General features: G+C 40.8%; 2 protein-coding genes across 2 annotated transcripts; one reads left to right on the forward strand and one right to left on the reverse strand.

Annotated features, from left to right (window-relative positions):
* Nucleotides 1-1,177: 1,177 nt before the first annotated feature.
* LOC140180675 (uncharacterized) lies at nt 1,178-1,666 on the reverse strand. The gene has a single exon (XM_072221946.1). It carries the CDS (start codon nt 1,664-1,666, stop codon nt 1,178-1,180), a length of 489 nt encoding a protein of 162 aa, XP_072078047.1.
* Nucleotides 1,667-9,845: 8,179 nt separating this feature from the next.
* Nucleotides 9,846-10,313, forward strand: LOC112763630 (uncharacterized). The gene has a single exon (XM_025809253.1). The coding sequence runs from the start codon at nt 9,846-9,848 to the stop codon at nt 10,311-10,313; it is 468 nt and encodes a 155-aa protein (XP_025665038.1).
* The last annotated feature ends 1,123 nt before the right edge of the window (nt 10,314-11,436 follow it).

Raw genomic sequence — 11,436 nt, forward strand, 5'->3', positions numbered from 1 at the left:
TGCATTCCTCAGTCCAGTGAAACTCCTCTTGTTTTCGTAGATTATTGAAAAAATAGTGTGATCTATGGGCTACTCGAGGCAAGAACCTAGCTAAGGCTGCGAGTCGGCCGGTTAGTTGTTGGACCTCCTTGACTGTCTTTGGACTTCGCATGTTTAAGATTGCTTGGCATTTTGCTGGATTTGCTTCAATACCTCGGCAAGTGAGCATGAAGCCGAGGAATTTGCCGCTTTGTACTCCGAAAGCACATTTATCAGGATTAAGCTTCATATTGTACCTTCGGAGTTGTTGGAATATCTCTGTTAGGTCTTTAACATGGTTTGCCGTATGTGTTGATTTTGCCACCATATTGTCGACATAGACTTTTATGTTTCGTCCGATTTGGCTTGTGAAAATTTTGTCCATGAGTCGTTGGTAGGTAGCACCTGCATTTTTTAGCCCAAATGGCATGACCTTATAACAGAAATTTCCATTGTCAGTAATAAAGGTAGTTTTATCCTGTTCAGCTTTATGCATAAGGATTTGATTATAGCCAGAATAGGCATCCATGAAACTTAAACATTGGAAACCAGAGGAATTATCAGCAAGTTTATCAATGCACGGGAGGGGGTATGCGTCCTTTGGACAGGCCTTGTTAAGGTCTGTATAGTCCACACACATCCTCCACTTACCGTTGTTCTTTTTTACCATTACCACATTGGCTAACCAAGTAGAATATCTGAGTTCTTTGACGAAGCCAGTGTTGAGTAGCTTTTGAGTCTCTTCCAAGGAGGCTGCTCTCTTGTCAGTGCCGATGTGTCATTTCTTTTGGGCTATAGGTCAGACTGTTGGATTGATGGCCAACTTATGACAAATGATGTTAGGATCTATTCCTGGCATGTCTGTTGGGGTCCATGCAAATAGGTCAACATTGTGTCTCAATAGCTCGGTTAGTTGGTGCTGTTCTTCTTTCTTAAGTGCATTGCCGAGGTATGTACACTTGGATTCATCGTTCTTTGTTAATTAGATCTTGGTTAGATCGTCTGTTGGCATTGGCCGCTCTTGATGGTTGGTTCTGGGGTCCAGGTCGGCCAGGGCAGGCAGTTGATCCGAGTTATATACTGCTTGGACATATTGCTGTCTGGGTTGTTTTGGCTGTTCGTCTTTCAGACTAGCGTTATAGCACTATCTGGCTTCTTTCTAGTCTCTGTGGATAGTAATGACTTTGTTGTCCTGTGAAAGAAACTTAACACACAAATGCACAGTAGAAACAATAGCATTGAATGCGTTCAAGGTTGGTCTGCCTAAAATGATATTATATGGACTTCTGCAGTCTACAATAAGATACTGTATATCTACTGTCTTACTGTTAGGATATTCTCCGAAGGTGGTTTGTAACCAAATATAACCTCGAATGGAGACACGCTCACCTGAGAAACCTACCAGTTCTCCGGAAGATGGTTGGAGATTCTTGTCGCTGAGTTTCATCTTTTGGAAGGTTGAGTAAAAAAGTACGTCGGCGCTGCTTCCTGGGTCCATTATGATCTTCTTTACTAATGGTTCCCCGACTTGTGCTGTGATGACAATCAGGTCATCTAAGTTTCGATCATTTGCTTTATAGTCTTTGGGGATGAATGAGATTTTCGGCCTGTCCTTATCGACTGGTTGGGATGTGGTGGATTCTGTCATCGTCATCATAGCTCTGTACGACCTCTTTCATGCCGAGTTTGTACATCTGCCACCTGCAAAACCACCAGAAATGCAGTTTATTATTCTACGAGGTGGATTGATATCGTTATCTACCTTTTTCCCTTTATCTCGGGAATTGTCGGTCGGTTTGGATTATTGGCCGAGGTCGTCTGTGCTTCGCTTTCTTCCTCGGCTGTCAATATATTTGTCCAGTAGTCCTTGGCAGGCGAGCTTTTTGAGGATGTCCTTGGCTATTACGCAGTCGTCCATGGTGTGGCCGTACTTCTGGTGGAAGGCACAATACTTTGATCTGTCCACATGACGCTGGTCTTGGTATGTACCGGCCCTGTTTGGAGGTTTGATAAGTTTTGAGTGTAGTATATCCTTTATGATGTCCTCCCTTTTTGCATTGAAGGGTGTGTAGTTGTCGAATTTGGGTGTTAGCCTGAACGTTCTCGTATCCGTTCTGCTGCTCGGTTGTCTGTTTTGCCTTTCTTCGTCTCTGCTTGGGGTAGGTTTCTCGCGGAACTCGGCCAGGGTTTTCGGTTTTGCAATGACTATGGATTCTTGGAATTCCCTGGCCGGAGGCCGCTCTTTAAGGCATGGAGGTGGATTTCGGGGTTTAGGTTAGGTATCTCGTTGGTTGCTTCGGCAAACCTGGTCATTTAGTCTTTTAGGCTTTCGTTCGATCCCTGCTTGATGGTACTTAGGTAATCAGAGTTATGGACGTATATTTTGGATGCGGCGAAGTGGTTGATGAATTGGTCTGCTAGTTCGTCGAAGTTAGAAATGGAGCCTTCAGGGAGGTTGGAAAACCAAATTAGGGCTGCTCCATCTAGGAAAGTTGGGAAAGTGTGGCATAAGATCGGGTCGGAATCCTTATTCATGAACATCATGGCCTGGAACTTGGTGACGTGGACATTCGAATCTCCTATTCCATTGTAAGGTTTTAAGGTTGATGGTAAGGTGAAATTTTGGGGCATCTCGAAACTCATAACTTCTTTGGCGAAGGGGTTGGTTCTTTTTTTGGTAGTCGTTTTGATGGTTTTGGGGATGGTGTGTTTAGTTTTCGAGGTGTGCTCGTCATCATTGTCCTTGTTTTTGGCACTTTTGTGTTCTCCTTTGCTTCGGTCGTGCTCCATCTGTCGCAGGAGCTCAACCATCCTTTGATTCTCGGCCCTTAGGGCCTCATTGATTGCCAAAATTTCCGCCTGATTGATCGAGGGAGCGTGACTGTGCTCGTCCGCCATCTCTTATGTCCTGCAAAAGGAAATGAAGAGATATACAGAATACAGAAGAGGTGGGGTTAGATTAATTTTGGCCTCACGGTGGGCGCCAAATGTTCCTGTTTGAAAATAGACTCCGAGGTATAGGTCGTTCTTGTGATATTTGAACTGGCTTTCCTTGGAGCAAGGGGAGTGAAACGTCATTTTCTTGCGGGGAGGCGGCGTTGGATACCTGCAAAGGGACTCCAACGCTCAAGTAAGTAAAAGTATGAGTAATAAAGATGATATTCAGAGTGAATAGTGTACCTTCAGATCAGTACTTCATTAGTCTTTATAGTGAGTTGTTTGAGTGGTTTGTTATATGGATCAGTTATTCGTATCTTTATTGCAGGTTTGACGGAGTCTGAGGTTTGTTATCATCCGGATTTGTTGGGATAATACTAGCCTGAGTGGGGAGGTCGCCGGGGAGAGTATATCTACCAGCTATGCCAGGTTCCGAGGTTATAGCGGTTGTGGGCTAGGGTTGAGTAACGGATCATAATATATATTTAATATTAGTAATTAATTTTAATATATATACTTAATATGGTTAATTATCAAATTTTGATGATTATAGCGTTATTGTTAACTATTCTATATAGATAGCATAATCTAACCTTGTACAAGAGCCTACCAAAATGAGTCGCCATTTGTATATCAACCAGAATCATTTATAAAAATAGTAAGGTTTTGAAAATTGAACTGAATTGGTTGGTTTGACTGGATTAACCGAGAATTAGTCATTTAGCCGGTCTAGTTAATCCTAAAATTTTGGCCGAATCAATGGTTAATCGGTGAATTGGCCAAATTTTTTTAAGATTCAGTTTTGTAATCTATCTAAAAAATAGCGTTGTTTTGACGTCAGAAAAAAAAGAAGAGAAAACCCACTAACTCAGTCCCAATTCTCAAATCCAACCCTAAATGTGTAACCCTCTTCCTTCTGAAATCATTTTCTTCCTCTTCCAGCCGTCTCCCAACTTTGCTCTCCTCCTACCCAGCCACCGCATTCCCCTTCTCCGTCGTCGTTCCTTTCCCTTCGCCTGTGTAAGAACCGAAAATTATTAACCGTTTAATTAAAATAAAATAATAATTTAAATTTTCAGAATAGGTTCCAAAATTTAGAAGTATTAATTAGAGAATTTAAAGGTGAGATTTGAATTTAGTATATTTTTTTGAGTGGAAAAAATGTAATTTTTGCGAAAAATTGCATTGAAACGCATACCAGTATATTAGCCAATAGTACTGGCTTAAGTCTGTCCGGTACTGCGTGAGAGAAAATAAAACTGTAAAAATCCTTAGAAAAATATTTAGAATTGAAAATCCGGCGCTAATTCTAAAGGTTTTGGCCCAAAGTTGGGCCAAACGAACCAAAAATCGATAAAAGGTTGGACTGGGCCCAAGTTGGCCCAAACCCAACATATAAATACCCAATTAGTTAACCAATTCAGCTCATAACACACTAAAGAGAGGTAGAGTTGCTGAGATTGAAGAAGAAGAACCCTAATAAGGTTACTATTCATCTTCTTCTTCTTTTGGTCATATCTTGAGATACGGTGCTCCGATTCGCTTGCCGTTTGCGGCCACGCAAAACTCTCGCTGAGCCCGTTATTTCTAGCGAAAAAAAGTTGGTAAGAAATCAAATTTCATACTCCATTTTTCTACCCTAACAGATTTCGAATTTTGGGTTAGTTATTGAGTGAGTTTTGTGAAATTGGTTGTTTAGGTGGCATCTAGCATCGGGTAATTGTAAGGTTTCATCCCAAATCACAGTGGGTATTGTAAGAAAATTCTAACCCTTATGGATTATTAATTTTGTGAACCTTAGGATTAATTTTGGTATATTGCATGATATTAGATTGAAATTTGTGATTATTGGAGTTGGTTTGGCAATTGGATTGAACTTTGGTGGCCGGAGCTTTGTTGAACTTGGTTGGAGGTCATTTGGTGATTTTGCACTAGTCTGGAAATTGGCCAAGGTATGGTTTCGATTTTCTTTAGTTAATATGTAATGTTTTATGAAACTTAGGCTAGTAGACCTTAAGATAAGATTGAATTGAATAAACGGTTGATGAAAATGTGTTTGTGGTATATGTGTAACACTCTTACTTTTAACACCTTATGATCGTACTAAAACTTCAGGCATTACTTACCTCCAATTCTTTAATTTTCATACTATATTTATTTAATATTGAGCCTTCGCAAATATACACCGAATCCTTAGTTATGAAATCAAAAAGTCTTTACTTTAAACCACATAGTCACATATTAATATTCACATAATAATAAATACATAGACTTAATCAAATCTCCTCAAATACAAGTCTTGCCCCTCTAAAATCTCAAACTGACAAATGGCAAGAGGTAAAACCTCAACTAAACTAACAAAAAGAAAATACAACATATATAAATAAAGCTATGTAGATTGGTTGTGGCTTCACGCCAAAGCTTTCTGAACTTGTCACTGCAAAAGAAATTCTATAGGGGAGTGAGAACATCGTCCTCGCAGGTTCTCAGTAGGGAAGGAAATACCATCAAAGCAAAGTGATACTTGAAAATAGAATTAATTTCATTTTAAAACAGTTTATCCTTGAAATAACCTTTTGGAAAAGTTTTGTAGAAAAACGTGTTTTGAAAAGTCGTAAAAAAACTTGTTTAGTTCACAATTTAGTAAGGCGAATAGTTTAAAGAAATGAAAAAGACCAAAGACGTGCCTAAGGGCTTTCTACCCATCTTACATCACTCACTCCTAACCAACCAATTTATAAATTAGAGTAATAAAGCAACGCCTAGTCCACCTCCCTCAACCTCCACCACCACATATCAGAAATAACCCTCAGCGTTACCACCGCCAGTATGAGGGATCTCTCAGTTGTCAAACACAGACAAAATAGTGCAAAGCATATACAAATAGAGAGTATAGATAGACGATTAGATCAAATAGTAGATAGATGCAATTACTCATTTAGGCAAACCAATAACGAGATTCACACCCAAACAAAACACACAAATGCAAATTATGCATGCCTCCCCTATGGCTAATGAGCTCATCTGTCGGTTATACAGCCAACCCGACATGTCCGATAGCGAACCCTGGACAGTCCTTGCGTGCGCGCATCTACCAAGAGGAATTTCACATCTTCAAGGAGGAATAATATCTGGAAAGGTCTAAGTGTCCGACCACATCTTGCGACACAAGGTCAACATCTGGGAGCAAATGGGATACAACCACCATCGTTGCATCTACTCCAGAAGATAAAAAATAAACTCGGAGCAAGCAGAATCACTCCACTGCATCTACCCAGGCAGATATACCTCAGACTCAGTCTCATTGTCAATTTCAATTTCAACATCATTCTCAATCATTATCCTCTCCCTCAATATCGAAATCACCATCACACCTCCATCAATTCAAAAATGTCACTAATCACATCTTAATTCAAGCATACACTTCGAACTTACTCTCATATTTTCAATCCCTTGAATTTATACTTAATTTATTGTTATAAAATCTTTAGCTAGTTAATCAAATCTCTCTTCATTATTAGTAAGAATCATATGGGTGAAACTCACAATTCAACCAAATCATGAAAATTCAATTCTCTTTAGAATCCTTAAAAGTATTTAAGACTTATCACTTTTGATAATTAATTCAAACTAAATTCATTTTCAAAATCATAACTTAAACTCCTTCAAATTCCTAGAAAAATTTTGGCAGCACCTCCCCTAAAAACTGGAGTTTGTCACCCATCACGGGTCCCCTCTTTTCAACTTCAACTCAACAAAACCAACATTTTAAGTCAACGCTTTCAAATCCGTCATTTAAGACCAATCATTATCGATTTAAAATCAAAGAAAACTAAAATCTACAGATTCAATCAATTTCACCAGAAATCCAGAAATAAACCAATTTTATAACAAACACAACATATCAATCTCCACAGAAAATCATTTACATCCCAGGCATTTATCCATTTATATTAATCTACTAAACTTATTAGGTACTCAAAGCTTAAAATATTTTCTTATTTAAAATAAACCCCTACCTCAAGGAATCAAGTTTGCAATGACTTTAACGCGATAAATCTCTTTCTTCCCCAGCCCGCATCAGTAGCAACTGCTTCCACAGCTCCGCTCATGTTCGCAACAACAGAAATGGTCTTAATCGCAACATGCAACCTCGATAAGTAAATCCTAAATCACTAATGTCATGAAATCATTAATAACATATAACGGAATACTAACGACAAGGGCTCCGAGACAGAGGTACTTACTGTAATAAGAGAACGAAGCAGCAGTGGCCTCTGAACCGATCTAGCAGTGGCTCCGACAACTATCTCAAGTGACGGTGGCACCAGAAGCTCGGTGACGGCAATTGTAACAACCATGCAATGACGATAACAGTCCCAAAATCCAAAAGAACGGAAACTAAAAAGTAAAACCCTTACCAGAAGTGGATCTCGGTGATGGCAATACCGTTTTCTGGTGAGAAATGCTCGATGACACCTCCCAAGCTGCAGCGACAGAGTATGCGACATCGGCGGCGGCCGGCTGGGTTCGTCCATGATGGCGACACCATGTGCGACGATGACGACGATGGGGTTCGGCGACGGTGACGCGAATAGCGACGCCTCCTCCCTCGTACCGCTCTTTTCCTACGTCAATCTCCCTCTCTTCACGCACTTTCTCTCTTTTCGCGAACTCTCTCTCTCTCTTTGGCTCCACCATGGATGAAGACGACTCTGGCTCCGTGGTGAGGACGACGACGGCGCAAACACAGCAGCGGCGACGATGGGCCTAAGCTGTGATGAAGAACGGCGGGACAGCAACAATGGCACTCTCCTTTCTTTCCTCTCCTCTCTGCGTTAGCGCCAGCGACGATGGGCACCTGGGCAACTTCAATGAGCCATAAATTGTGCTTCAGATGCTCAATTTTAAAGAAACTTAATTTAAATGAAAGTTGGATCCGAGAGGTTTAAGAGGTTTGAAGAACAAATGAAAAATGTCTTAAAACAAAACGTTATGCGCGTTTGAAGTTCGGTACAAAAATATGAATTCTGTAACAAACAACCTTTTTAAAGATTTTTGGGGCATGCGTACACGGATAGTGCCACGCGACATGAGTATTGGCCTCTGTCCAGTACTCGTGCGTATGCGAAACTGGCATGCGTACGCGAAAATGTGAAAAATTACATCCAGTTGACATGCATATGCAAAAATGCAACTTTTACACTCCTGCATACGTGGCCATTGGCATGTGTACGCAGAAACTCTTTTCTATTTTGGATGCTCGCGTACGCGGATGATGCAAGCCCGTACCATGATGTATCTGGAATAGTAGTTATTAGTGAAACAAAAATACTTGTACAAACCATCAAAGTAATTCCACCCCCAACGGTAAAAAGATGAAAATCTTGGTGATATTCCGAACCATTCATGAACATCACAGCAAAGAGGATTAAAACGTTTATAGCTCCCACGTAAATAAGTAGTTGTGCGGCAGCTACAAAATGGGAGTTTGATAAAATATAAAATAAAGATATACAAACAAGAACTAGTCCTGTATGCGACTTTGTCACATTTTAACCCATGCGTACGCGGATAGGGGCATGCATACGCATGACCCTTGTTTTGCTGAAAACTTATTTTTTTGAAATTTTAACAGTTCCTCTAGATTTCTAAACTTTCTCAAGTACTATTTAAGATTCCTAGTTAGTGATTAGACTTTGAGACTAGTGAGGATGGGTTAAGTAACTTAATTGGATATTTTTGTTAATAAGTTTAAAAGACGGTGACTTAGGCTTGGGAAGTACTGCGGATGGACTAGTAAGTAAATTGATGGAGTGCTATATTGACGATGAATTTGAAAAATTGAGAGCTGATGATGGTTATGATGAGTTTGGAACTTGGAAAGGAATGATGAACTTGTTGGATATTGAAAGTGAATCACTGAGCTGTGTAATATTTCTGATTTGTTATAATTTGGTAAGACATTATGCGCTTGGCAAAAATGGTGGTTAATCCCGCTTATCGAGGTTGCACTGCTGGTGTAAGACTGGACCCTTGCAGCTAATCTGAACTGCAGTGGTGACGGAAGAATAGGTGAGACTGGACCCTTGAGTGAGGTTGCGATTGCGATGCTCGGTACTCCTATTATGGTCCCGATTTTCGGAGAGGATGGAGTACCGGATGGGGTTAAGGATGCATTGCATGATGATGATGAGCACGTGGAGCCCACCACGATAGCTGATGATAGTGATGATGACATATCAATGACCACTCTAGTTATGGGTGGAGGAGCATCTAGTTTAGGAACTCATCAGTACCGCCCACATTTTTTAACTTTGGACTTGGATGTCATGTTACAGTAGGGGGATCCAGGAGTATTTATTGGTTTTAGAGCCAGAGATACACAGAATACAGGAGCTGTATCTGAATTTCAAGTTGGTCAGCATTTTTAGGATAAAGAGGAGGTTGTGTTAAGCGTGGAGACTTATAGCATCCGCTGTTAGGTTGAGTAAAAAGTGTTGGAATTTGATCAACGCAAGTATTGTGGCAAGTGCAAGGAGTTTGGCAACGAGTGCACATGGCTCATTCGGGTTAGCCTCCGCCAACACAGAGGTATTTGGGAGGTAAAACAGTATAATGATCCTTATACTTGCCTAACCACATCGATATCTAGTGATCACAGGATGCTTGATTATCATGTCATATCGGCCTTCATACTGCCCATGATTAGAGCTGATGCTACTGTCTCGATCAAGGTAATGCAGAATACAACGGAGGCACACTTTCGGGTTTAGAACAACTTATAGGAGAGTTTGGATGGCTAAACAGAAGGTCGTGGCACAGATTTATGGAGTTGGAAAGAGTCATACAATGATTTTCTGCGATGGGTACTGTGTGTGCATATCACAATGCCAGGTAGTATTGTAGTGTTGAGGACGAGTCCTATATGGATTGGTGGGCAAGTAGATGACTCTTCAGCTTATTTCCATCAGGTTTTCTGGATATTTCCACCGTGTATTGAGGCCTTCTATCATTGCAAGGCTTTGGTTAGTGATGACGGGATCCACCTGTATGGCAAATACGGTGGTACACTGCTTGTTGCGATTGCTCAGGACGGCAACTCCAACATCATTCCTATTGCATTCGCACTTGTAGAAGGTGATAATGCAGAGTCCTGGTCATTCTTTTTATCTCACATTCGGCAATATGTAATGCCTCAACTGGGTATTCTAGTCATATCAAATAGACACAATGGGATAAAGCCTGCATTGGAGGCTCCTGATGGTGGCTGGCTTTCGCCTAATGCATACTGGGCTTTTTGTATCCGTCATGTGGCGGAAAATTTTGCTTTGAGTTTCAAGGGCAAGGATGCATGAAGGTTATTAGTGAATGCTACTTATGCCAAGACTAAGGTCGAGTTTCACTACTGGTTCGACATCCTCCGATCCGAAGATCCTGCAATGTGTGACTGGGCTAATTGGATTGACTATGCACAGTGGACTCAGCATCGAGACGAAGGTCGAAGATTTGGTCATATGACTACGAATATCTCCAATGTGTAAACTCGATAGTAATGGGTGTAAGGAACCTTCCAGTGTGTGCATTGATGAAGTCTGCTTATGGGAGATTGGTCGAGCTATTTGTTCGCAAAGGAAGAAACGCCGAGGCACAATTAAGAACCGGGCAGCTATTTTGTCAGCATCTGATGAAGGTAATCGAGGCTAATCTGAAGGTCTCAAGGTGTTTTACCGTGACTTTGTACGACAGAGACAACTTTGAGTTTACTATGGCTGAGACCACTCTGATTGGGATCTTTTTACTTGGCTCTTATAGAGTGTCCCTCATGGACCAGACATATGATTGCGGCTATTTCCAGGCACTTTATTATCCATGTCCCCATGCCTTAGCATGCTGTGCATACGCACTTCTGACTTGGTCTACCTATGACCACAAGGTGTATCGTCTTAACTCGATATTTAATGTTGATTAGATGGGATTCACACCTCTAATCTCGGAGGGGTTTTGGCCACTATATGATGGTCCGACCGTCATACCTGATCCCACCAAGAGACATGCGTCTGAAGGGCATCCCAGGCCTACTAGGATCTAGACTACCATGGACGAGTCTGACCCAAATAGGCCCACGAGATGCAGGCTTTGCAGATAGCCTAGCCATACACGTAGGAGGTGTCCCCAGGAAGGAGTGAGCATCGGTTCTGCATCCACCAATAATGTGTAGCCTTGTAGTTATTTATTATATTGTTTTGGTTTTAAGACTCATGTTAGAGGTTATTTTAATGGTTTATTTCAATGTTAGTCCCATTGTATGGTTTATTTTAAAGTTAGTGTCCCTTGTGTGGTTTATTTTAATGTTGCTATACTATGCATTATGGACTTGTGTTATAAGATAGCTTCATCGTACATTGTGAAATACATAACATCAAGAAAAATAAAGTGAATACATAACATAACGATGATGGTCTGATAAATTAGTATGAC

The sequence above is a fragment of the Arachis hypogaea genome, chromosome 17, assembly GCF_003086295.3.
Source record: "Arachis hypogaea cultivar Tifrunner chromosome 17, arahy.Tifrunner.gnm2.J5K5, whole genome shotgun sequence".
Lineage (NCBI taxonomy): Eukaryota > Viridiplantae > Streptophyta > Magnoliopsida > Fabales > Fabaceae > Arachis > Arachis hypogaea.